Source organism: Cynocephalus volans, chromosome 10 (assembly GCF_027409185.1).
Source record: "Cynocephalus volans isolate mCynVol1 chromosome 10, mCynVol1.pri, whole genome shotgun sequence".
In the NCBI taxonomy this organism is placed as follows: domain Eukaryota; kingdom Metazoa; phylum Chordata; class Mammalia; order Dermoptera; family Cynocephalidae; genus Cynocephalus; species Cynocephalus volans.
This window is the reverse complement of record NC_084469.1, coordinates 44,374,177-44,398,958: the sequence shown is the minus strand read 5'-3', so window position 1 is coordinate 44,398,958 and position 24,782 is coordinate 44,374,177. Positions and strand designations below refer to the sequence as shown.

Sequence of the window (24,782 nt, the reverse complement as noted above, 5' to 3'; positions counted from 1 at the left end):
AGCCTCAAATGCCAAGGCTGTGGAGTCTGAGCTCATAGGCCTGTGGAAGCCCAGGAGGTCCCAGAGCAGCAGAGTGGCCCACATGTGCTAACCTGGTTGTAGTGCATGGTCACGTATAGCTCATTCTCAAACTTGAGTGGTTGATCCCAGAGCACACGCCGGAACCAGAGCATGTAGCCACCATCCACCTGCTCCATCTTTGAGGACACATCCAGGATGTAGGCACGGCGACTGAGCGGGCACACATGTTGGCCTGTAGAGAGCAGGGAGGCAGGGCTGGGTGGGGGCACACGTGTGCACATGTGTGCACCTGTACTGAGCATGTGTATAGACCCCAACCTGCTACCCAGGCAAGGCATCACCTTGAACAATCCACCTCTCTGCTCTGGGACATGGCTTCCTCATCAAAGGAGAGCATGTTTATGGAACAGGGTGCCCTATGTTTTACTGAAATGCTGGTGACCACAGATGGGAATTCAAAGTTACAAGAAATGTTCCATTTCTCCTGGGGGAGGGGCGGGCCTGGAGAGCACCTTGAGGGCAGCCTGCCTGGGTCGGGGAGAGTGCTGGGTTATGCTCAGAGAAAGGCTGGGGACAGGGAGAAGCACAACAGGCCTCAGACCACGAGACCCAGTTGATGCCTTTCTGCAGACCTCTTTCAGGAGAGGAGCACCTCCTGGCTGGGTACCTGGTGGGGGTGGGGTAAGGAGGACTGGGGTCTGAGCCTTTCTCTCCTGCAAACATACTTCCACCCACCATCTCACACCTTCAGCAACATTTTACCACAGAGAGGGGGTTTGGCATGATGACGAGAGTACAGACTCCTGAAGCCAAACTACCCGGGTTCTGATCCCCACTATGTGACCTCGGAGGAGTCACCTAACCTCTATGGTGCTCTCAGTGATGGCCCCTCCAAAGATGTCCATGTCCTAATCCCCAGAATTTATGCATATGTTAGCTTCCTGGGGAAAGAGACCTTGCAGATGTGATTAAGTTAAGGATCTTGGGAAGGGGAGACGGTCCTGGATTATCAAGGTGGTCCCAATGTAAGCACCAGCCTCCTTATAAGAGGGAGGCAGGAAAGTCACAGTCAGAGAAGGAGACATGACAACAGAAGCAGAGGTTGGGAGGAGGAGAGAGAGATTTGAAGATTTTCTACTGCTGGCCTTAGAGATGGAGGAAGGGGCCATGAGCCAAGGAATGTGGGCAACATCTAGAAGCTGGAAAAGGCCAGAAAAAATATTCTCCCCTAGAGCCTCCAGACAGGAGTCCCACGACAGCCCTGACGACACTCCTGCTTTAGGACTTCTGCCTTTCAGAACTGTAGGATAATAAATCTGTGTTGTTTTAAGCTACTAGGTTTGTGGTAATTTGTTATAGCAGTGATAGGAAACTACTACAGCCGCCCTGGGCCTCAGTTTCCCCATCTGTAAATGGGAATGATAGTCTCCACTTCATAGGATTGTTGTCGGGATTCAAAGAGTTTATAGAATTAAATGCCTTGAACTGTGCCTGGGACATACTATCTGCTCAATAAATGTCGGTTATTAGGACACTTTGTTACCCACCAGCCCCTCCCCCTACATCTCAGCTGGACTTAGCCAGGCAGGGCTTGAGGGTACAAGGTTTAGAGCCAAGGTAGTAGTGGGGAGAGCTGGATGAAGCTGACCAGCTGGTGGCAGGAGGCAAGACCATGGTCTAGAGTTGATGGCAGCAGATGGAAGGGGCTTTGGGCTGTGTGAAGGTCCCCTAGGGTCCCAGGAGCCCTAGAAAGAAGGGTCTAGTGAGACCTAGGAAAAGGGCTCCTATGGCTGCTATTAAGGTATGAGAGGCAGGAAGAAGTACTTGCACCTTTGGGTTCCTGGAGTCCAGGCCTATTCATGGAAACCTTCCCAGGATGGAAGATCCTTGAAGGCAAGGCCCACACCCTTCCCCTGAGCAGGCCAAAAAGGAGTCAGAGAAGGCCCTGTCCTCCATGACTCCAGTCTGGTAGGTGAGACAAACTTATGCAAAACAAAGCAGAGAGGGACAGATGAAGGGCTGGGAGTGCTCAGAACACACAGAGGTCCTTCCACATGGGGGCCATGTGGCTTCCTGGAGGAAGTGGCACCCAACCTGGGCCTTAAAGGTTGGGTGGAGGGCCCCACATGGCCAAAGGCCCACTGGTGAGAATGAGCCCAGCATGCTCATGCACCCACCTCGGTTGGTGACAACGAAGATGACATACTCATCGAAGGCCTTGGGGAGGGTTAGAGCCATCTCAGCACAGATCTCCTCCACCACATCCAGGGCCACCTGGGTGGGGCAGGAGGGTGAGCCTGTGCTAGCTGGGACTGACCTCTGTCCTTCCGCCCCACCCAGGCCAAGGAGGCCAAGTGCAGAGTTCTTCAGCCCTCTTCACAGAAGCACAGGATCCTCTGAGTTTCTAAGTCAGCCTCATGTAGGGAAAGAACACAGCTTTTGGAGTCTGGGACTTAGGTTCAAATTCCGTCTTTGTCCCTTATTTGCAGTATGACCCTGAGGTGGAGGTTTAACCTCTCTGAGGCTCAGTTTGCTCTTCTGAGGAATAAGTCCTGCCTTGAGGGGCTGTGGGGAGAGCCTGGGAGGGACCCAGCAGCCTTGGGGGCTCACCCCACCCCCATCTGGGAGACTGGAGTGTCCCTGTCCTTCCAGTGCCTGCCTGCCAGAGACATTCCCTCACTTACGGTGCACGTTTTGATTTTGAGATGGCGTTCAAGACCTCCAGGAAGAAGAAAGAGCTGCCTCTTAGAACTGCGGCCTGCCTGGGGTGGGTACGTAGGAGAGAGATGAGAGGCTGGGTCCTGGGTTCTGGGACAGCCGTTGTCCCCTGCCATGGGAGTCTCCAAGCCCAGGGGCCCTGGGCATGCATGTGCAGGAACACTTGTGCACCTGGACCTAACAGGACCCATCTGCATGCCCGTGAGCAGCACATGTGCACCTGACAGAGGGGTCTCTGGACAGGGCTCCTGTCTCCCACTCATCCTGTTCGCCCTCCCCCACCACACACTCACCAACATGGCCCGAAGCTCCATGCTGCTGGGGAGCTCCAGACGGCCCCCAAAGAGCAAGGTTTTCTGCAGGTTCTGCTCACAGGCCTTGGCGATCCCTGCAAAGGCAGCGTGTCAAGGCCTGGCCCAGGGTAGGCAGTGGAGAAAGGGGCTCCTCTTGCCACCAGCTATGAACCCACTGTATTTTCTTGGCAACCTGTGGGGCAGGCATTTACTCCCCCATTTGACAGCTGAAGAAACTGAGTTCAGAGAGGGACAGTGATTTGCCCAAGGTCGGGAGCTGGAGTTTAAGCGCAGGATTTAACCCACATCTCATGTAGTTAAGGCTTTTTGTCTGGCCCACAGTCCCCTTGGTTGTCTATGAGCCTGGAAACAGCTGTCACTGAGCTATTGATTGGGGAGCTTGCCCCTAACAGGTTCTGTGGCTAGGGCGATGCAACTCTGCCACCACCAGCTGGGACCCCCTTGCCAACTGCCCCGCCTCACCTAGGCATCCCAGTGCACAAGACCCAGCATCAGTGCTCCATTCTCTGGGTTAAGCAGTGCCCTCGCCCTGCTCCAGGGAGGGAGTCAAGAGTTCTAGGGTACATTCTGCTGCCTTCACACAACTGGGAGTCCTTCCCTGGGGAGCTGGGTCAATTCTTCTCTGGGTTTGAGAATGTTTGTTAATTGAATCAAAGAGGAGGATTCAGAGGCAGGGACAGTGTGGTCTCTTATCTCCTTGATAGCTGCCATGTGACTAAAGGAGCCCTAGCTTCTTTCCTAGAGGGCCCCAGAGGTTGCTATGGAAACAAGGCCGAGAAGCAGCCCCTCCCTTCATATTCCAAGCAGGAAAGGGCAGCAGCTTTGGGCCCACCCTTGCCTGCATCCTTTCAAGATCCCTGCTGAGTCCCAATGGCCAGAGAAGCAGAGAAGCTTTGTGCCCTGGGTTCTTGCCCACTCCCTTCTCCTCTTCTCCCACAAGCCACACATTCCCACCTCTGGACCTTTGCTCCTGCCACTCAGCCCACCTGGAAATCCCTCCTATGTGCTCACCACCTAGGGCAATACCTCCTCCAGGAAGCCTTTCCTGGCCAGTCCCGCCATTAGATCAGACAACCCACTGCACCAGCCCCTATGGGACCTCTGCAAATGTTTGGGGAATAAATTAATATTAGTAAACATTGCCCAGGCACCTGTGAAGGGTCAGGCCCTCTGAGTTCCCTTCCTACCAGCTGCCCATGCAGTCCGCACCCAAGAGGCTTCAGCTCTGGGTCCCACTCACTGGCCCTCACCCTGGAAGGGCACGCCCGGGGTCCGGTTCACATCTTGGAGGAAGCGAGTGAGGTGTGGGTGGAGGACCTTGGAGCAGCTGTGATAAGCGGCCACAATATACAGCAGCCTCCAGCCTCGTTGGCAGCTGTCTCTGCAAGGACACACATGTGGGGACACATCACAGGTGGCCATAGCACTAGTATGTGTGCCAGGAGTCTCCTGGGATTGGGCTGGAGGCTTCCAGCTCTCAGGCAGCTCTTGTCCTCTGAGGATGCTCCTTCCTGCACCGTGACAGTAGGGTGGGTAGGCCCCAAAACCAAGCAGAAAATATATTCTGCTTGGGAAGTCAGAGTGGGAGAAAGGGGAGGAAGAGGAAGAGGCCCCAGATATCTTTCCAGGTAGGGGATCTCTCTGGGGAAGCTTCTGGGCAAGGGAGAACCTGCTGGGGCTATACAGAGGTAGTGGCAGGTAAGGGCTGGGGCTGGGAGCAGCAGAACGTGCTGAGGTGTTCTAAAATCCCTGGAGATGGAAAGCAAGTGAGTGGAGTAGGTGGAGACAGGAGGGTGGGCCCAGTGGTAACAAGAACAGCACACATATTGGGCACCTACTGTGTGCTGATCCTGCATGAGCAAAACACGGTAATTCATCTTTACACTGCCCTGGGTATGAGGGTTTCAAATGTGGGGACCTCTGGTGTCTGGGGTTAGCGACTGGGGCTCCTTTGGGAAACCACCCACCCCTCTCTGGATCCCTGTGGTTTGGAGATGGGCAAGGGAGTCAGGTCTGGCCAGTTAGAACACTGTAGCTCCCTAGACACAGTGATTGACTTAGGGATGGGCGTATAATCCAGGACTTGCCAGTTAGAGGAAAGCCTCCCTTTGGCTGTGGTGATTGGTTTGAGGACAGGCATGTGGTCCAGGTATAACCAATTAGCTAGCTCTCTGTATCTTCCAGGCATTGTGGTTGGTTCAGGGATGAACATGTGACCAACTCAGGCCAGTAACACTGGATTTGCAACTTTTTGCAGCAAATATTGGGTCAGTCTTGCTTTCCCTGGGGAAATGTTAAACAGGGGAAATGTCTCCCCAGAGCTGCCACTTTGCCCGTCTGTGAGAGAGACTGCTTGGGAATGATATTAACACAGAGAAAAGCAGGGCCAAGAGATGGAGAAAGCCTGCTTCTTCTTCTTCTTCTTCTTTTTTTTTTTTAAGATGACCAGTCAGGGGATCTCAACCCTTGACTTGGTGTTGTCAGCACCACGCTCTCCCGAGTGAGCCACGGGCCAGCCCTGAAAGCCTGCTTCTTAATGACACCTGGATCCTGATATGCCTGAAGCCATGTGTTCATTGACTTTTCAGTTACCTGAAACAATAAGCTCCCTCTTCTGCTTAAACTAGCTTGAATTGGGTTTCTGTCACTTGCAACCAAGAATTTGGACATTATACATTATCACTGCCATTTTACAGATGAGGAAACTGAAACTCAGAGAGCAGAAATGGTGTGTCCAGTCAATTCTGAGAACTTGTACTCTGTCTATTGAGTGGGGAAGAGGGTGAGGGGGACAGAATTGTGGGGAGGACAGGCCTGGAGAGGTGAGAGGCTGAACCGGACCCTCCTGCAGCATGTACACAGTGTGGAGGGGAGGCCCAGCTCACTCACTGCTTGGAGCTGGTGTTGTCTGTGATCTGCTTCACGACTTGGCAGTAACACTCATCCCGCATGACCTCATGGTCCTCACACAGCTGAAAAAGGACAGGTCAGGTCACATGCCAGACATGCCAGGGGTCAGGCCACATACCAGGTACACAGAACAGGGTGGGCACTTAGAGACAGGTCTGGCGTCCCTTCCCTAGCACCCTCCCCACCAGTGGAATGAATTCTTCTTTGAGCCACAGGAAAAGCTTCCCACCCAAATGTCCTGCAACCCCGGTTGGCAGAAGGGGCAACAAGCTATATAGCACGAAAGGGAGCATCTGAAAAAGTCAGCTGGACTGACCTTCAGGAGTGTGCAAAGTACGTCCAGTTCACTCTGGCCCTTCAGTGGGGCATCCCCCATGAACCTCATCACAGCTGTAGGAAAGACCTATCCCACTCAGGCCCACCAAACCCCCAGCCGCCCACCTACCCCAGGGGCCCCAGGGTTGAGCCCCTCCCTGGGAGGCTGTAGCTATGGGCAACTGGGGGCTTCTATTCTCTTAAAGGTGTCCCATGTCTGAGGTGGGGGGAAGGAAAGAATCTGAGGACCACAGAGGAGTGATGACCAGCATGGATCACACAGCACTGGGTTCCACTGGAGGGTGGCTGCAGTCCCACCCCCACACCTAGGAACATGTCGGTGGCCATCTTGTTGAGGCTGCTGTCACTGAGTTCGATGAGGGATTCCTGGAGCGGCATCTGTTGGGGGGTGAGGGGGGATCCTGTGTCATGATGAAGAAGAACATGTCAGAAGAAGGACACATCGTGTTTTGAGGCCATATTATGGCAAGAGGGCCCATGTCACAAAAGGGGAGCCACGCCCAATACTGGGGACAGATGCTGCCCCTGGAAGGAATCCAGGCCCCTCAGGGTGCTAAGAGCTGGAGGGTCTCACTGGGGACAAGCTTGTTTGCCCCAGGGGCCTGGGAGGGGGCTCTTGCATCACCATTTTACAGGTGGGGAAACTGAGGCCCAGGTCTGGACACCTTGGTGAAGCAAAGCATGTCCTCCAAGGTTCTGGACTCCTGACCCTCCTTGGACTTCAGCCTGAGGCCATCCCTGCAACAGGAGGTGGGCTCTACTGAGCAGTCCTGCCTCCAAGTCTTTGGCTGCATCCTTTTCCCATGTGGAAATGTTCTTGACTCCCTCTCTACCAGGAGGGAGGTCAGTCTACCAGGCAGGAAGGTCTCCAGAGACTGAAACTGAAGGTAGACCTCACACCTGGGTGGGCCTCCCAGCCTGAGAGCCAGCCGATTGGATGGCTGCAAGAAGCCCAGAAGAACAGGGGTTGGGGCCACCACTCACTGGGGTCTCCTCTGAGGATCTCGGAAATACTTCTGGGCAAACTCGAGCATGGCAGACAGTGGAAAAGCCAGGGCGTCCTCTCCACGGTCAGCAGAGCAGACCCTGACTGGGGGACCCTGCAGGAGAGGCAGAGTTAGGAAGGCCGGGTCTGGCTCCACACCACCTAGCCTTCCAGTCAAAGCTGACTCAACACAGCCCCTTGCTAACTGGGCCCAGACTCTCTCCAGCTGCCCACCCACCCATGTGGACCCACTCCTGTCCAGTGGCCTCGCCCTCTCAGCCAGCCCACACCCGCCACTTGCTGGGATGATCCTGCCCCCTGCCCTACTTGGCCATGCCCCACCACCAGGCCAGTCACCAGCTACCTTGTCCTGGCTGACCCTGCCCATCCTACTGGTTTGACTTGGCTCCACCCCTCACTAGCTCCACTCCACAAGCCTGCCCCCACCCCACTCACCTGGCCCTGCCCCATCCCAGGTTGACTTTACCTACTGGCGGGCCCAGGCCGGTCCAGCCCCACTGTCCTGGTCACAGCCAGCTGACCCCCACTATGACCTCCCTATGCCATTTGGTCACACCTCCAACCACCTCTGGTCACATCCCATGAGCCACACATCTGGCTCGCTCTACCTGGCTCTGCCCTATCCCAGGATGGGCCATGCCCTTGGCTGACCTTGGTCCACACACCTCCAGCCTCACCCCTTGCACTCCTTGCCCCTCCCCAGCCATGCCTGCCTCACCTCTCTCCTGTGGCCCACCTCCCGGGCAGCGGCTGTAGAGGCCACAGCAGCAGCCACGGCAGCAGCTTGGCCCCTGCCCGGCTCGGCTGGCAGCTGCAGGAAGTCGGGGGCAGCAGCAGGCTGCACCAGCTCCGAAGGGAAGCAGCCCACACGCCCATGGATGGTCCCGAACCTCCAGCCTACAGGGCCAGTAAAGGGTCTGAGGCAAACAGGAAAGTCTTGTTTTGGGACTAAGGGGGCTCTTTAGGGACACTCAGGTACCTCCTCGACCCCTCCCTAGAGCTCCATGAGGCAGGCCAGGCCACGGAGCCCATTTTACAGAGGAGGAAACAGGCTTGGGGAAGGGAAGGGACTCCTGCAGGGCCACAAGACTGTACTGGCAGGTGTGGCAAAAAGACGAAGCAGCGCTGAGGCCCCTCAAGGTGCACTGAGACACAGAGAGGCTCAGGCCACAAACATGGAAACACTGACACCCACACGCAGAGGTAGAGGGCTGGGCTGTGGGGCCACCAGAGCATGACAGGCACTGACAGGGCATGGCAGGGACCTTAGGAGACCTGGCCAGGCAGGACCCCTTTGGGGCACCAAGAAACCCTCACTGCATCTGTGGTGCAAGTGTGTGAGACTAGGGTGAACCCTGTTTGGGGTTTCCAGGTTTGGGGTATCGAGGGTACCCACCGAAATCAGGGCCTCTACACCGCAGCTCCTCCAGGTACACAACCTTCTTGCGGACCACACAGCCGGCGCTATAGCCTGTGGGCTGGGCTTGTGTCAGCATCTGCCAGGAAGCCCCCTGCCTAGCCTCCCCTCCTATCTCCACCCTTCCCCACCCCATGGCGCTGACCCACTCGAGGTGGCTCCAGGGGCTGCAGGTGGATGATGTCACCCTTGTGGAAGGCCAGCAGTGCCGGGTCCTCAGGCAGGAAGTTTCTCACAGCGACCACATAGTCAGAGTCCTGGGTCAGCCAGGGGCAGGGTGAGGGCTGTGTTCCTGTTGCCCTCCTCCAAGAGGCCTAGGGCCACCCCCCTGCTGCTCATGTCCCCCAACTCCTCAGGGAAGGGAGCGTCCATCAGGTGACAGGAGGGAAGGGTGTTCAGGTACAAGGAAGAGCCTTGCGAAGGGTGGAGGCCTGAGTCTGATGAGCGCAGATGGACGTCAGGGTATGCAGATGTACCTTCCCCACTCAACCCGTCACCAGGCCTTCCCACTGAAGCCTTCCCCGGGCCAGGTGCTGGGCCTGGGACACAGAGGTGAGCTGCTCTAGGCCAGGGCGGCCCAGAGACAGAGAATGCAGTGGGAAGGCAGGGGAGTCACAGCAGGAGGGTGAGGAGTATAACTGCTGTGGGGCTCAGAGGAGATGTGATGCCATCCTGCTGAGGGCATCAGTAAAGGTTTTCTGAAGGAGCAGGCCAAAGGTGGAAAGGGCATCCCAAGTGGCAGGCACAGCCTGTGGAAAGGCCTGAGGCACACAGTGGGCACACTGTCGCTGGCGTGGACACACATGTATTCATGCTTCCCAAGCAGCGTAGCTGGCATGTTTCTGGGGTGGGAGAGCCCTGCTCTTGGGCCCTCGGCCCCAGCTAGTGGGGGTCACCTACAGAAGGATCCTGACCTTCTTCAACTCCAGAATGAAATCATCCACCAGCGTCTTGACCTGGTGAGCTCGGGCTGAGAAGAGGATGACCTTCTCACTGGCCAAGTTGAACTCCAGCATGTTCTGAGAGGGCATGGTCACAAACAGGATATCTGCAAAGCTGGAGGATGGGACAGTGGCATGAGGGCAAGACCTCACAGGCAGCAGGGTGCCCTACCCCACTGATGGTGCGCCTTCTGTTCCTGCCTAGCCCCACTCCTGAAGCCCAGCCCCACCTCAGCCCTGCTGCACCACGCAAACTGCATCAGAGACCCAAAGAACTTTCTGCCCCCGCTGCCAACCCCACCTGTGGCTTCAGCTCATTTCCTACCACCTTTGGACCAACACTCCAGCCACTCCCCACCCTTTGCTCTTGGTCCAACCTCCCAGATTATGCCCACACAAATCTTTTTCACCTATTGACCAAATTCTCTCCATCTCTCAAAGCAAGGAGATTTGACCCAACCAGTGAGCAAGGCGCTATTCCTGTCCTCATGTTATAAAGGACAAAAGGGATTTCTAGCAAGAGAGGGAGGGAGTCTGAGGACTCGGTAAGGTCTCATGGACAGAGCACCGTGTCCTTTCCCAGCTGCATGAGGATTTGGTTGTTCACAGCACAGCTGCCCCACTGCACAGTGAGATCTCCGAGGGCAGGGCTGGTGTGGGGTCCAAGAGGCAGGATGGGGAAGTGGGCTCCTAGCTCAACCATTTCCTGGCTGTGTGACCTCAGACAAGCAATGTCTCTCTCTGAGCCTCAGTTTCCCCTTCTCTAAAATGGGCTTGATTAAAGGGCTCTGTACAGAGCCTGGCACATCATAGGTACTTGCTAAGCAGCTGTAGAAAGAGTAAAGAAATGTTGGTGACCATCTGTGCTCCAGTCTCCAGCCAGCCCCACTCCTACCCGCCAGCTGGTTACCTGTATGCACGCAGGACCCGCAGCTGCCCGCCAGCCTCCCGGCTGCCCTTGACCATCCGCAGGAGTTTGATGCCCATGTGGGACACAGCTAGGATCTGCACACCAGTGCCCACACTGCCCTGGGGCGGGGATGAGGGGCATGTGAGGACCTTCTAGCCTCATCCCTGAATCCCCAGGCAGGAAGGGGACAGGTGGAGCTCGCACCATGGCAGGGAAGAGGCGGGAGAAGTAGACCTCCCAGCTGTCTCGTGCAGTGGTAACCACGGCCCGCTTCACATTCTCTGTTGCCAGGGGCCGCTGCATGTCCAGCTGGCTCTGGGCTGGGGAGGCCAGGTCTGGTCAGAACTTGATCCCCCTGCCCCTTCCTGCCCACAGCTCAGGGAGGTTAGGGAAGGAGGCCGACACCCAGAAGGAAGCTATCTGATCAGTGTCTACACTGGTAAGCTGAAACCCAGAGCAGAACGGGATGGCCAAGGCCACACAGCTTGCCAGGCATTGCCCACGTCAAATACGCAGCCTGGCCGTGAGAGGGGCAGCAGCAGAGTGGGGCAAGGTATGTCTGGGAGGCAAATGGGCTGGGCTTGTCAGCCTCAGTCTCCCTCCAGGAAGAGGCTGGCTGTGGCTCTGGCTGGCTGTCCCCTCAATACCCACTCCCACCCCCCAATACCAAACAGGGCCTTCATCCTGAGCCTCTCATCCTCGGAGATGCGCAGGCAAGCCTCGGAGAGTGTGTCATGCAGGATCTGCGGAATGAGCCATAATGTGAGTGGCAGGTGGGACTCCCCGAGCTGAGAACCCAAGCTGGACTGTTCTAGGATGACTGGAAATGTGGGGAGTCCCATTTTGCAGCAATGGGGTCACCCATAAACTGGGCCATCTGTGTAAATCAGATTCCATTTATACGACCTCTCCTTTCTGCTCACCTCTGCAGCCCATGCTGCCCTTCCCAGGTTTTAGTGTCTTAATCCATATGGTGAGGTTGTATTTGATCTCTGGGACCCTGTCTAGCACAAACAAACTGTGACTCTGATTAGATCAAATTGTGAGCTCACTGACCCTGTCCATGGGAGTAGGGGATACAGTAGAACAGCTTCCCATCCTCACCCAGGTCGAGGACCCCAGATCTCAGACTGCACAAGGAGAATTTGCAGACAGCTTACTGGCCGGTTAGCTCAGTTGGTTAGAGCACGGCCTTGTAATACCAAGGGTTCAGTTCCCCATACCAGCTAGCCACACACACAAAAAAATTTGCAGACAGCTAGTCTATGTGGAAAGGGAAAAGAGGACCTCACCTGCCGGAACAGGAGATCTAGAAGCACAGGGTGGCTGTAGCTGTCCTTGGGATAAAACACCTGGTGGGGGGAAGCCTCAGGTACCTTCAGACTGCCTCCTCATTTTGATTCATGCTGCCCTCCCTGCCCCCAGATACAGCCATGTTCTATACCAGCCCCGCCCCTGACTCGGGCTCCACCCCTAGCTCCAGCCCTGTCTGACTCTGTTCTCCTGGGCGTGCCCCGCAACTTCTGGAATCCCCTGTCCCCATTCAGCCCTCCTCCTGGTTCTGGCCCAGGCCCGGCCAGGTACCTCTTTGCGCAGGAAGATCCGCCAGGGGGTGTCCTGGTAGCCATAGAAGTTGGGGTTGATGAGGCGGTGCAGCCGTGTTTGCACGGGTTCTTCTGGGAGCTCCAGTGACCGCGAAGGCAGCGCTAGAGAGCGCAAGGGGTTGGGGAGGCATGAGGAGGCACCTCTCAAGTCAAAGTGGGAGAGGAGGGGATGGGGGGTCAACCTAGTATCAAGGAAGGGGTTGGGGCTGTCTGTAGACAAGCCCACTCAAGTGGACACATGCACACGACCCAGCCCTTCATTCAACACATGTACAGAGCACCAGTTGTATACAGGCCTGTGCTAGAGGCTGAGGATGCCCCAATGAACAAGATAGAGAAGACCCCAGCCTTTGAGTTTAGTCTCATGGCAGGTGTGGGTGGAACAGACAATTCAGAAACAACAAAGCTCTTAGGGCTAGGGTCTGGGGTGGAAGTAAAGAGGTGATTTAGGAAAGAGTCTGGGGGGCTGCCTTGTAAGGGTCCTTCAGTCCAGATGGTCTAGGCAGACCTCTCTGAGGAGGTGACATTTGAGCTGAGACCTGAATGGTGAGAAGGGGCCAGGCATACAAAGACCCTGGGGAAGAGCATTCTAGGCAGAGGGAACAGCAAGTGTGAAGGCCTTAAGGCAGGGGCCAGCCTGGTGTGTTCCAGGAACAGAGGGGAGCAGAACGTGCCAAGGGGAGGGGGGAGGAGATGAGGCTGCGGAGGGAGGTGGGCAGATCACGCAGGGTCTCAGAGGCTACAGTGAGGAGTTTGGAGTTTATCATAGGAGCCATCAGAGGGTTTTCATCAAGGATACGGTATGAACCAATCTATATCTTGTAAGATCACTGTTGCTGCTGTTAGACAGAGGGTATAGAGGTTAGGGCTCAACCGTGATGCCAAGAGGCCTGGGTTTATATCCCCGGTCTGACACTTTTGAGCTGTGTGACCTTGGGCAGGCCACTTAACCTCTCTGCGCCTCCATTTCTCCATCTGTAACATGCTGGAACAAATGGTACTGACTCGAAGCATTTTAGTAAGATTAGGTGAGGCCAGGGTGGGTGGTGCCTGGCCTGAAATCAGTGTTATTTAAGTGTTGATATAATCACAGAAATTTCCACATGAGACCTACACAAGGGCTCAGGGACACAGACACACACACACCACCAACAGGCAGACTGAGACTCTCTGTGCTCACAGTCTTACTCATACACTTGGGCACCCTGCCCATAGCTCTTCCCTCCCTCCTGGTCTTCTCACCTGCAGTGGGCCCCATGGATGGTCTTGGTGCACTGGCCACTGGCTTCACCATGGCCACAGCCTCTCTGGACACCTGTCCCACCCCAAACAGAGTGCTCAGGGGGCAACAGGCAGGCCCTGTGGAGGGGGCAGCAGCAGGGCCAGGGCTTACAGGGGTAGCTGATTTCTGAGATTTTCCCAGAGGACCCGCTTTGTCTTCTGTTCCACCTGGGCCCAGCCCCACCCTGCGCCCTCACCTGGGTGCCAGGCGCTGTTGCCATGTGAGTCATCTGCTCCTTCAGGATCATCAAAGCCTCCTCATGGGGGTCTGGCCGCTTCATGAACACCTTCCCACCATCCTTCCTGGTAGACATTGGTGAACCATGGTGGGTTGGACACTAAGTCTCCCCTTTTCCACCACCAATTCCTACAACAGGGCACTTCCTCCTCCCTACCCTCCACCATTATAAATGAGAACCAAGGGGTACAGAAGCAGAGAGCCCCTGAGGTCACACAGCTCAACCCACACAACAGCAGCCTGACCTTTGCCCCAGAGGTTCCTCTAGACCCACTGGCATAAACAAACTCACTCCCTAACAGGGGTTGGGCAGGGCACTGTTTAACCCAGTGGGCAGGCACAATGATGGTGGACACTCGGGCAGTGATGAGGCCACTCGGTGGTGGGCTGGAGGGCTGGGGGTGGGGCAGCACTGACCTGAGGGCCTCAGGCCGGCCTCCCCGAGGTGGCTGCTGGTACTGCCTGACAATGTTCTTGATCTGCTGCGTGGGTTGTGGAAAGTGTTCTGAGTTGAGCGTCGAGTACCGGACTAGCTCAGGGGAGGGCGAAGCTGTGGGCAGGAGAGGAGGTAGGGGACAGGGTGAGGCCACAGGGGCCACAACCACACACCCAGTCTTGTCCTGGGGCACCCCCAAGGCTGGGTAGGGCACTCACTGGTTTCTGGAGAAGCCTGGTCCTGAGCTAGAATGGGGGCAGCCACGGGCTTGGTGGGGGGCCTTGGGGCCTTGGCCAGAGGGGTTGAAGCCAAGGGCTTTGAGGCGGAGCACAGGAGCACAGGTTTGGCTGGGGGACCAGTGCCTACAGACTTCGGCCATGCCTCTGATGCAAGGGGTTTCTGTGGAGAGCAGGGTGTGAGGTGGGCTGCCTATGACACACCAGCCTGCTCTCAGGGACCCCATCTCTGGCCAAGGTGGGCTGTGGGGCTTCTGAGCTCAGAGAGGCACAATTGTGCCCTGGGGCAGCATAGCACATCTCTGTACAGCTTGCGTCTCTAAGAAACCTCTTCACCCTGAGCAGCCCAGGCTTACCTCTGGGGGCAAGGATCTTGGGGTGGGGCTCAGGGGCTGCTGCTGAAGTGCCATGGCCTGCAAGGTCATCTCCCGGGCCTGGGGAGAGGGAGAGATGGTGACCAGGCAGGTCCATTCTCCACCCCCACAACCCTGGAAGTCCCTCCCTCACTCACCAGCAGCATGGCCTGTTTGTGGATGAAGGCTTGCTGCAGAGCCAACGTGGAGGCATCCAGGCCTGGGACTGAGGGGAGCCAGGTCAGAGGGCACAGATGGGCACAGAGATGGAGGGAAACAGGAATTCCCTACCATATCCCATCCCCAGGTCCTCTCACCCCACCATGCCTGTGGCTGCCTCCATCCTAGCACATAAAGGTGCCTGAGGACCAGCTAGTGGCCCCAGCCCTGCCCAACCCTGGAACCACCAGAGGGAGGCACTGACTTGGCTTTGGCTCTGGGGGTCTCCTGGGGGTGTCTTCAGTATTGCTACTGCCGCTTCCAGCAGGCTGGCCTCCCCCTTTCATGCGGTAGGCAATGGCTGTTGGCTTCTCAAGGTCCTGGGGGCAACAGGCAGCTCAAGTGACCGCCTCAATGCTACACTCCTGAAGTCCCATGGAAACAGGCACCTGATACTGGCCACTTCCTCCGCCCCTAGGGGGCCTCCCTCTGGCCACGTGTCTGCTCTATGCCCAGCCTTTACCTAGGAGGCATCCCTATCAGTCCTCCCCACAACCACGTGAGCTCCTAACCCATCCCCCATCTCACAGAGTAAACTGAGGCTCAAAGAAGGATTGTGCCTTGTTCGGGGCTGCATATCATGCCAGGGGCCATGGAGGGGCTCTGGGGAGTCCTCAGAATAAGCAAGGGTGCCTGAGGGGGCTATGTAAGATCTGGGGCCAGAGGACCCACGGACCAAGGTCATCCACTCCCACCCAAATAGAGAGTTCTTAGTGGGGGCTGGCTCCCACTAGAGGTGGTGGGAAGACTCCTGCACCTCTAGCTGTGGTCCTTCCGGGGTCGGCCAGGAACATCTCTAGCTGAGAGGAGACACTCATCCTCGGCCCAGACCCCTGCAGAGACCCAGAGAGGACACACCACCCATGGCCCTGGCTGTGAGAGGCTCCCACATCACCCTGTGTGTGTGTGTGACCTGGGGAGTACATTTGCTGTCTGCAAATGCCCCACCCCATCCCTACCGCATCCCCACAGGACAGCACGGGGTCGAAGAGGCTGTCCAGGTAGCAGTCCAGCCCCTTGGGCACAGCAGGCTCTCCAAGGCTGTCCAAGTCTGGAGCAGGCGGGGGCACAAAAAACTCAGGTTTTCTCCTACTGATTTCTACCCCCACAGCCCCCTAGGCTCCTACCCCACCAGAGACAGTGGCCATTGCTGGTTGACCTTGGTGGGTTGCTGTCTCTCTGCTGGCCTCAGTCTCTCCATTTGTACCATCTTCATTGTGGCTGCAGTACCCATCGGAGTCAGGCACTTTGGGCATGTGCCCCTGGGGCGTGTCCTCATCTGAGTCCCAGCTGTTCCCAAACACCCTGTGGGGAAGGGGAACATGGAGCAGCTGACCCCTAGAGAGGCCCTGAAATTGGGTGACTTTCTCCCTTTAAAAGGAAGGGCTCTTTGGTGAGTTCCACCTTTTTAAGAACCTGTCGCTGAAGGTCAGAACTCAGCCTCACCCAGCAGCTGGGAGGGGCAGAGCTTCTGCCTGGGGGAGGCCACCTGTGTGAGGAGCAGGTAGCTACTTACACTCTGGGGCCTCCTCTGCCAGCCACAGGCCCTTCTGTGCCCACAATGAAGTAGGACTTCTGTCGTGGGAAGTCCCTGAGCAGCTCCAGGTCTGACACCAGGTCCAGCACATAGTCATGGCCAGCCAGCTCTGCCCACTGGACCCCATTCTTCATGGCCACCGTCCAGCCCCTCCAGCCATCTGCCAGCCCCCTGGTGATAGCATGCAGAGGGATGGAAATGAAGGATGGAGTTATCAGGCACTACCTAGGTAGACCCTGGGATATAAGCCAGACCCCAAGCAATGAGAATGGACCCTAGGGGATCCTCTAGGGGATCTGGCCTTCTGTCCCTCTCTTCCTCCTACCCTCCCTCCCTCCCTCCGGGTGTACCAGGGTACACTGGGCGAGGCATTCTAGGAGCCAACCTGTGCCTCAGAATGTCTCCAGCCACCTCTTCCCCCGTACTCCAGGAGTGCACCGGGCAGGAGAACTGGTCACCTGGGCGGCAGTGGGTGCTGGGCTCAGCGTGGGGCATCTGCACTCCAGCCTTGCTGTGTTTTCCTGCCCCATCCTCCTCTCAGGCTTCCCCAATTTTGTCCTGGGCCCCTGTATCTGCATCCTTGCTGCCCCAGCCCCCCGTCTCCTGGTCCAGGTCCAGCCCCCCAACACTGACACTGGTGCTGAGCCACATCTGAGCAGGCCCCTCCCCAGCTCCAGAACCTCCCGTGGTTTCTGCCGACCCCAGGACATACTGCTGATTCCAGCTGCCCCTCATGAGGGAGGGAGAGAAAGCAGCATGGGGTGGGAATAGGGCAGCTTACCATTGAAGCAGGTCACGTCCAGTGCCATGCTGGCCCTCTCATGGATTGCTATCCACTCGAGCTGGGTTGGGGGGAAGGTGCGGGCAGCCCCTGGGCCCTGCTGTTGGGCCCGGCCCATGGCCTGCATGAGATGGTGCTGACACACAGCCTGGAAGCCATTCTGCCCATAATCAGACACGAACCTGATGGGTAGGAGTTGCAACCAGGATCAAGAGGGATCTGAGGCTAGCTGAGGGAGGGCTAGGGGGGTCTGACTCTAGTATGAGAGAGGTCCAGACTAGCCCAGAGCTCAAAGGTAAGCCTCAAACTCCATGGCTAGTTCAGAAGGGTCCCAGGTTATAGTCCAGAGCTCAGGGACTATACTGAAGGGGTCCCAGGCTAGCCCAGAGTTCTTAGGCTAACCTAAAAAGAATCTCAGGTCAGCCCAGAGTTCCATGGCTAAGCTGAAAGGGTCCCAGGCTAGCTGGGAAGTCTTTCAGGCCAGGACTGGGGTCCAAGGATAGCCCAAAGAGGTACCAGCTTGTTGGAGCAAAAGGGCATTAACAGGGTATGGCCTGCAGCTGGGGTGGGCAAGAACCCAGACTCTGGAGGACTCTGCCCTCCTTCTTCCACCAGCCAATGCTGGGTGATTATCTCTCCTACCTGAGCCTCGCCTCCAGGTTCTCATCTACAGAAAAGATGGTGGTGAGGGTTCAACTCGACCCAGCACCAACGAGCCCAATCCCTACCAGGGGTGGCACTCCTCATGCCTCCCTGCCCCTCCCACTGCTGCTAGCTCTGGACAGGAGCAGCAGCAATGCAGGCTCACAGCAGCTACGAGAGGGAACCTGGAGCCATGCCCACAGGAAGGCCCCAGGCAGGCAGCAGCTGCCACAGAGTCACAAGACTGGCCAAGTGATGCCCACCTACTGCACGCTGGCCCAAGAGCTTACAGCTACCCTGTCATGGGTTCAGAGAAGGGCAGTGACTTGCCCCAGGCCACACAGCAGGTAACTATCATAGCTGGGATTCACATCCAGGGTCTTCCTTAGCTCTCTCACTTGTGAATCATTCTTCTCATGCAGCAGGGTGACATCATCATCACCATCATGATGGTTACACCCACATAGCACTCATCATGTGCCTGTTTGTTATATTTCATCCTCACAACAGACTATAAAGTAGGTACTATCATTGTTCCATCTTATAGGCAAGGAAACTGAGGCCCAGAGAGGTTAAGTAACTTGCCCAAGGTCACAGAGCTCATATGTGGCTAATCTGGAATTTAAACCTAGACTGAGTCTAGCATCCATGTTCTTAATACCCCACTATACTCCCGTGACATGAGTGGTCAGTGCTTTTTTCCAAATCCCCCACCACCTGGTCTTGGCACCCTCTGGGCTCTGGAAGTCCTTCGTCTAGTCTGACCTGACTCTTACCCTCTGCAGTAAAGGCCTACCCTTCTTTCTTGCTCCAGGCTCAGAAGAGATGGAGAACAGCCCTGGCCAGCCTCCACGCCTGAGCTTTCCAGCCTAGAGGATTCACTCTTGGCCTGACCTTTAAGTTCCCGCCTCGGGCCTTGCTGCTGGTGTCCCCACACAATGCCCTGGCCCCACCCATCCCACTCACTTGAGGAGGTACTTATTGAAGCATGAGGAAGGTGTAAAGCTGCTGAGACAGGCAGCCAGCAGCAGCCAGCCCCGCTCGGTGTTGTGGGCGTTGTGATTGTGCCACACCTGGTTGACCAGCTGTGCCAGGATCTCATCCCGCATCTCAGGCACCTCCAGCCCCTTCTGCACAATGTAGTTCCCGAAGACGTTCTCCTGGGCACCATGCAGGTGGGGGTCGCCCATGAAACGCAGGATCTAGGCCACAAACAGATTCTCCTGGGCCTCTCAGAAGCTGTTCCTGCCAGTCCCCACTGTAACATGCATACCTCCAATGTCCCTCCCATGCATCCCCCTGCCCATATAAAAGTACCTCATACTACAACATAACTGCCATATTCCCTGCCCAATGACCAGGCAGTTCAACCCGATTGTGGAAACATCAAGGTCCAAAGTACACGTTGACTTTCTCTCCTGCTCAGGAACCTTCTATAGCTCTCCATGCACCCCAATCCTCTCTCTGCATCCCTGGCCTCTAGCCAGCCCCTCACTTCTGGCTCCATCTAGACCCAGAGAGTTCTTTCTAACTTTTAGATATGACCACATCCCTCCCACGGATGCACCTCCCATGGCTCCCCAAGGCCCTTGGATGACACCCAAGCTCTGGGTCTGCAATCGAGGCCTTGCTGACCACTCCCACCCTTGCCCTTCTGACTCTCTGTTCTGACCACCTTGATTTCCTCTTCTCTCTGTGGCTCTCCACTCTCCCTGCCTGCAAATTCACCTCCAGCTCAAATGCCCCCTCCTCCAGGAAGCCCTCTCTGACCCTGCCCAGTGCTCAATTAGTGGCCCCATCTGGACTCACCACCCTCTGTGCTTCCCTTTGTCCATGCTGGTTGTTACTGGCCAGGGCTACCCTGCCTCCCCCTCAAACTGGGAAGTCCTTGAGGAGAGGACTTGCGTCTTTTCTGGGTGTCCCTGGGAGACTCCAGAGAGGCTCCAAGGCAACCTTTTGCCAGGAAGATGGCTGGGAGAACAAAGGCCACCCGTCCCCAGAGAGGCGGCCAGATCCCCTCCGTTGACATAAAAGTCCTCCTCCAAGGAAGAGGCCTGGAGCTCATGCATTGGGCTTGTGGAGGGCCCAGGAGGGAAGTACTGGGGACTTCATGGCCTGGCCTCATGGGCAGGAATTATAAATTTGAAGGTGGGCTAGGGAAGACCCCATACCAGTTTGAAGATGCTCACGGCTTCCACATGGTGCTCAGCCGGCAGCCGTGTGAGGGGCATCCTCAGGGGCACTGTCAGCATCCCAAAGGCAGGTTCCTGGGGGTACAGGGCAGGCACATGAGCTGGGACTGAAAGGCACATCTGGATCCACTGCCCTGTGCCAGGTGGGGGTGCAAGAGTCCATGAGGCAGGGGATCCTGTCCCTAATGTATGGTTGGGGAAACTGAGGGTCGGCGAGGGGCTAGTCGGTGGTAGAGACAGAATGAGCCCCCATCTGGGCCCTTCCTGGAGGACAGGAAATTTGATCAGGGCCGATGGGCCGTGGTTCCACAAGTTGTTCACATCCTGAAATATTTCCAGACTGGTTGGTAAAGTCCTGCCCAAACCCCTGAGGGCCCTCCACTGCTCTCTGGGGCCCCTGGGAGCCCCCCAGATTACCTACAATACAGCAACTGAAGGGCGTATATCTGACACCACAGGGCATGGCCAGGAGCCTGCCCCAGGGTGATGACAGTATCAACTCTATTTGGCTGGTGCCCTTCGCTAGGGCCCTTTGGGCCTATGCCAGCCCTTACCTTGAAGTGGCACCGGACAAACTTGGCCATGGGGTAGTTGTTGATATCCAGGGGCAAGGTGACACGGGGCTCAGCCTGGAGCCGGGGGGTCCTCACGGGGGCCACACGGGGCACCCTGAGGCCTGTGGAGAGTGGAGGGCATGAGGCACCTGCTCCTTGTCTACCTATACTCTCCCCTGCCACCCAGCACTGACTCACCTGCCACTGCTTGCAAGAGCCCCACCAGCTCAGCTGGTACCTCCAGGTGCCCCACAGCCACCACCTCCCGCTTGCTCAGCTCCTGGAGGGACAGTGCATGGTGAGGGGACAGCCTGCCACACCCCCACCTGTTGGCCTTCCTCCCTGTCCCCTGCTGCCACCCAGACCCCACACCCACCTCCTGCTCCCGCAGCCACGCCTCCTCCACCCGGTGCCTCCTTTCTGCCCTCAGCTGCAGGAGAGCAGATGGTCAAGGTGGGCAATGGCGGGCAGAGGTGACAACAGGAGAAGAAAGGGGGGCAGCTTGCCTGTGACCTGGAGGCTACTGTCCCACTTCACAGATGGAGAGGGGGCACAGAAGCGTGGCCAAGAAGCAGGGAGGGAAAAGGAGAAAGACAGAGCAAGAGAGAGACAGAGGCCGAGGGCGGAGGGAAGAACACTTTGAGGAAAGAGAGTGGCGCACACAGGAGGATTTCTAGGAGTGGCTGAGCGACAGATGATGGAAAGCCCTCTGCAGCTCCACGAAACCTTCAGTAAAAGCTACGTCATTTTTCAACACGTTGGGAATTACGTTTGTCTTTCTGGTGGTTGGTTTATATGACTGGACCACGACTGGCATGAAGGTAGCAACAGAACCACGTCCAGTGATGTTCAGGTTGCCAAATTTTAATCGTACCCAGTTACTGAAGACCCACTGTGGACCCAGCACCGGGCCAAAGCCATCATGTGCAACATCTCATTTAACCCCCTCCACAATCCCAAGGGGTAGGAGACAGGCCAGAGAGTGGCTAAGGTCACAGAGCTAGTGAGTGGTGCTAGGGGGGATTTGAACCCAAGACTGTCTGAGGCCCCCACAGTCTCTTCTTGGGTGCTAAGTGTCTCTTCCCCCTCCCTGCTGCCCATGGATACAGATGGGGCAGGGCCTGTACCTTGAGGTAGCGTTGGCGGCTCATGTACGTGTGTACCAGGGACTGGAATTTCACCAGACTCCTCCTCATCTGCTGATAGCGTTGTCTGGGGGGGAGAGAGGTCAGGAATCGGGGTCACAGGATGACAGGGTGACCAAGGAGCAGAGATGCTCATGCCAGCCTGGCCTGGGAGCCAGTGCTCACACTTCACTGTGGGGCCCTTTGGTCCAAAAAGAAACTGCAGCTCAGGGAGGGGCAGTGACTTGGCCAAGGTCACACAGCAAATTAAGTGGAAGGGTCTGGATTAAACCTGCCTGGACCATGTACCTCCCATGAAATTATAGTCTCAGGGTCCCTGAGATACAGGGTGCGGTCCCTCTCAGCTGTATAAATTCCCACTCACCAGTCACAAGGTCCTCAGTGTGGGTGGGAAGGGCATCCAAAAGCAGAGATGCAGAGCACCTCATCATACTCTCTGCAGAGGCCCCCACCCTCAGCTTGCATGCCTCCAGGGACAGGGAGCTCGCTACCTGAGTTCAGGCACAGCCTCTCTCAAGCCTGACCACAGGGCCCCAAGAAGTCCTGCCTTCTTTGGATCACACCTGGCAAGGTAGCCACGGGCCCGGCTTTGCAGCAGGATGATCTTGTGGCGCAGAGAGCGGAAACGCTGCTGGATGAGGAAGCCACGGAAGCAGCGCTGCAGCGTGAGGGCTGCCAGATTCAGGATGCGCTCCCGCATGCTCTCCAGCAGCTGGTGTAGGTGTTCCTTAAGAAACAGCTGTGGATAGGAGGCAGGTACTGAGGCGGGTAAGAGCTAGGAAGCTGGACTGGGGGCCCCTCCCTCTCTAGAAATCTGCAGAGACAAAATGGATGGGACAGCCTCCTGGAGCTGGGCTGAAAGGATGGGTTGGGTTTGGAGAGGTGGAAGGAAGGGCAATGCTGAATCAGGCAGCGGGGTCTGGAGGTGGGATTAGCATTCCATGTACCAGGCTCATGTGGATTGCTTCTCAGACAGTAGTCTTTAGCTTGGACATTTCTGACTACATAGGCTGCAGTTCTAGAGCCCCTGTACTTGGGGTGTCCAAGGGCTGATTGGGGGGTAGGACTCACCTTGCTGACCCCAACGCGGTACATGTTTGGCATGACTGTGCACAGGCGACTCAGCACTGAGACACACATGTCCCCATTAGCTGGCAGGTCATGCTTGAGGGCCACTAGACAGCGGTACCTGCGGGGGTCCAAACTCAGCCTAGGGCTATGAGACCTACCCCAGGTGCCTGCTATGCCATGGGTTACCACCCCCAGACCCTGTGTCCAGGAGACCCTGCCCCAGTGCTGGCTCCACTCATAATGTCTTCTAATCAGAAAAAGGGGTCAAAATTGTTACAGGTGATTCCAGTAGAACAAGACACTTAACTGCCATCTGCTGGAAACTTGTCATAATTATTAAAATCACCCCTCTCTGCAACCAACACAGATACAATAAAACTATGAAAAAACGGCCAGCCCGTGGCTCACTCGGGAGAGTGTGGTGCTGATAACACCAAGGCCCCAGGTTCGGATCCCATATAGGGATGGCCGGTTCGCTCACTGGCTGAGTGTGGTGCTGACAACACCAAGTCAAGGGTTAAGATCCCCTTACCAGTCATCTTTAAAAAAAAAAAAAAAAAAAAAAAAAAAAAAAAAACTATGAAAAAAGGCAAAACAATAAATTTGTCTACCATGGTGGTGGTCTTCTGCAGTGTACAGCCTGAGCAACTGTGCACGGCAAGCCCTGTGCTGTGGGCTTGTGTTCCTGGGGTCATGGGGTGTGTGTGTGTGTGGGTTCTGTGGAGCTCAGGAACTACCCTGTTCGAGGTACCTGTGTATGAACACCTGGAAGGGCAGCCGCACTGGAAAGCCCTCCTTGCGGATCCTCACAGTCTCCAGCACCCCGGAATAGCGTAACTGGGTCATCACCACATCCAGCTCAAAGAGACCTGGCTCCTGTAGGGATGCACAGAGAGGGAGTCTGCTCATTGACCCACCCATGTGCAAAGGGCACTATCAAAGGGTATTTAGGCCCCACAGTGGAGCTCCAGAGAGGCCAAGCCACTTGTCCAAAACCATACGGCATGGGGAGGAGGATTTGGCTCTCCCAGGGGCCTCAGCTCTCACCTTCTTGTGGTTGGGCTTCAGGCAACGCACGAACAAAGGGTTACACCTGGGCAGGGGCAGGAGGAGGGAAGTGTGAAGCCTCAGAGAAGGAGGGTGCTGGAATGCGTTAAAGGTGAGGCTGGGTGCTCCGCCCACCTGCCCCCACCCCCACCTCTCCATCTTTTCCACCAGATCCAGGAGTGACTGCTGGAACTTGGCAGCCACGGTATGCGCCTTATAGAGCCGGGTAACGGAGCTGCTCTTGCCCAGGCGCTGAGGGGTAGTCTGCGGAGCGTGGCTGGAGAAGAGGTGTGCTACCACCTGGGCAGGGTAGGCAGCCGGTGGGTGCAGTGGCCAAGGCAGTGAGAAGTGGGTCGGCAGGTATGGAAAACAGACAGGGAGGAGCCGAGAGACAGAAATGAGGAGGGAAAGAGAGAACAAAAGGAGTCAAGCCACCGGACCAGAGGGGTCTACAAGCTAACCAGACCCCATCCACTCTGCAAAGCCCTGTACTCCTGCTGTGCACCTCTCACAATGGGGGCTCAGCACCTTACAAGGGGCCGTCCTACGACTGGCCTGGCTTTTTTAACTTTAGTCTGGGGAACTCACAGGCCCTAACTGGCCCCAGGTAGCCTGCTGTACACAGGTCACTGACTCTGGCAACGACCTTAGGAGGAGAGTGCCCATTTGACAGAGAAGGAAGTGTAGGACCAGATAGCGGGGAGATGCAGTAGGCCTGAGCTGTCACAGGGCCATCTGCTGGCCAGTAGTGGGGCTGGGGCCTCCCAAAGTGTTCAAGAAACCCAAATCAGGTCCCCCAATCTCTCTCCAGCGCTCCATGGCAGCTCTCAGGAGGGCTCTGGGCAAACAAAACAGAACTCAGTTGGCGGGGAG

The 24,782-nt window shown here is 56.6% G+C and overlaps 1 protein-coding gene across 1 annotated transcript in view; it reads right to left on the bottom strand.

Moving 5' to 3' along the window:
• Positions 1-24,782, bottom strand: part of MYO15A (myosin XVA) — a 52,252-nt gene that overhangs the window by 7,042 nt on the left and 20,428 nt on the right. The window contains exons 19-60 of the mRNA XM_063111472.1: positions 24,061-24,209; positions 23,910-23,955; positions 23,614-23,738; positions 22,863-22,980; positions 22,355-22,530; positions 21,774-21,858; positions 21,023-21,076; positions 20,845-20,926; positions 20,647-20,768; positions 20,072-20,167; positions 18,867-19,102; positions 17,259-17,440; positions 16,863-16,935; positions 16,457-16,648; positions 16,100-16,245; positions 15,900-15,991; positions 15,146-15,260; positions 14,880-14,947; positions 14,725-14,802; positions 14,351-14,531; positions 14,114-14,246; positions 13,656-13,761; positions 13,420-13,492; positions 12,158-12,279; positions 11,866-11,925; positions 11,241-11,316; positions 10,778-10,893; positions 10,574-10,692; positions 9,637-9,778; positions 8,868-8,979; positions 8,702-8,776; positions 8,024-8,202; positions 7,284-7,399; positions 6,965-7,037; positions 6,605-6,677; positions 6,280-6,353; positions 5,943-6,025; positions 4,304-4,434; positions 3,033-3,127; positions 2,706-2,783; positions 2,199-2,295; positions 93-253 (exon numbers count right to left, since the gene is read on the bottom strand). Coding sequence (XP_062967542.1) covers positions 93-253; positions 2,199-2,295; positions 2,706-2,783; positions 3,033-3,127; positions 4,304-4,434; positions 5,943-6,025; positions 6,280-6,353; positions 6,605-6,677; positions 6,965-7,037; positions 7,284-7,399; positions 8,024-8,202; positions 8,702-8,776; positions 8,868-8,979; positions 9,637-9,778; positions 10,574-10,692; positions 10,778-10,893; positions 11,241-11,316; positions 11,866-11,925; positions 12,158-12,279; positions 13,420-13,492; positions 13,656-13,761; positions 14,114-14,246; positions 14,351-14,531; positions 14,725-14,802; positions 14,880-14,947; positions 15,146-15,260; positions 15,900-15,991; positions 16,100-16,245; positions 16,457-16,648; positions 16,863-16,935; positions 17,259-17,440; positions 18,867-19,102; positions 20,072-20,167; positions 20,647-20,768; positions 20,845-20,926; positions 21,023-21,076; positions 21,774-21,858; positions 22,355-22,530; positions 22,863-22,980; positions 23,614-23,738; positions 23,910-23,955; positions 24,061-24,209 — 4,710 coding nt within the window. The remainder of the gene's footprint in view (positions 1-92; positions 254-2,198; positions 2,296-2,705; positions 2,784-3,032; positions 3,128-4,303; positions 4,435-5,942; positions 6,026-6,279; positions 6,354-6,604; positions 6,678-6,964; positions 7,038-7,283; positions 7,400-8,023; positions 8,203-8,701; positions 8,777-8,867; positions 8,980-9,636; positions 9,779-10,573; positions 10,693-10,777; positions 10,894-11,240; positions 11,317-11,865; positions 11,926-12,157; positions 12,280-13,419; positions 13,493-13,655; positions 13,762-14,113; positions 14,247-14,350; positions 14,532-14,724; positions 14,803-14,879; positions 14,948-15,145; positions 15,261-15,899; positions 15,992-16,099; positions 16,246-16,456; positions 16,649-16,862; positions 16,936-17,258; positions 17,441-18,866; positions 19,103-20,071; positions 20,168-20,646; positions 20,769-20,844; positions 20,927-21,022; positions 21,077-21,773; positions 21,859-22,354; positions 22,531-22,862; positions 22,981-23,613; positions 23,739-23,909; positions 23,956-24,060; positions 24,210-24,782) is intronic.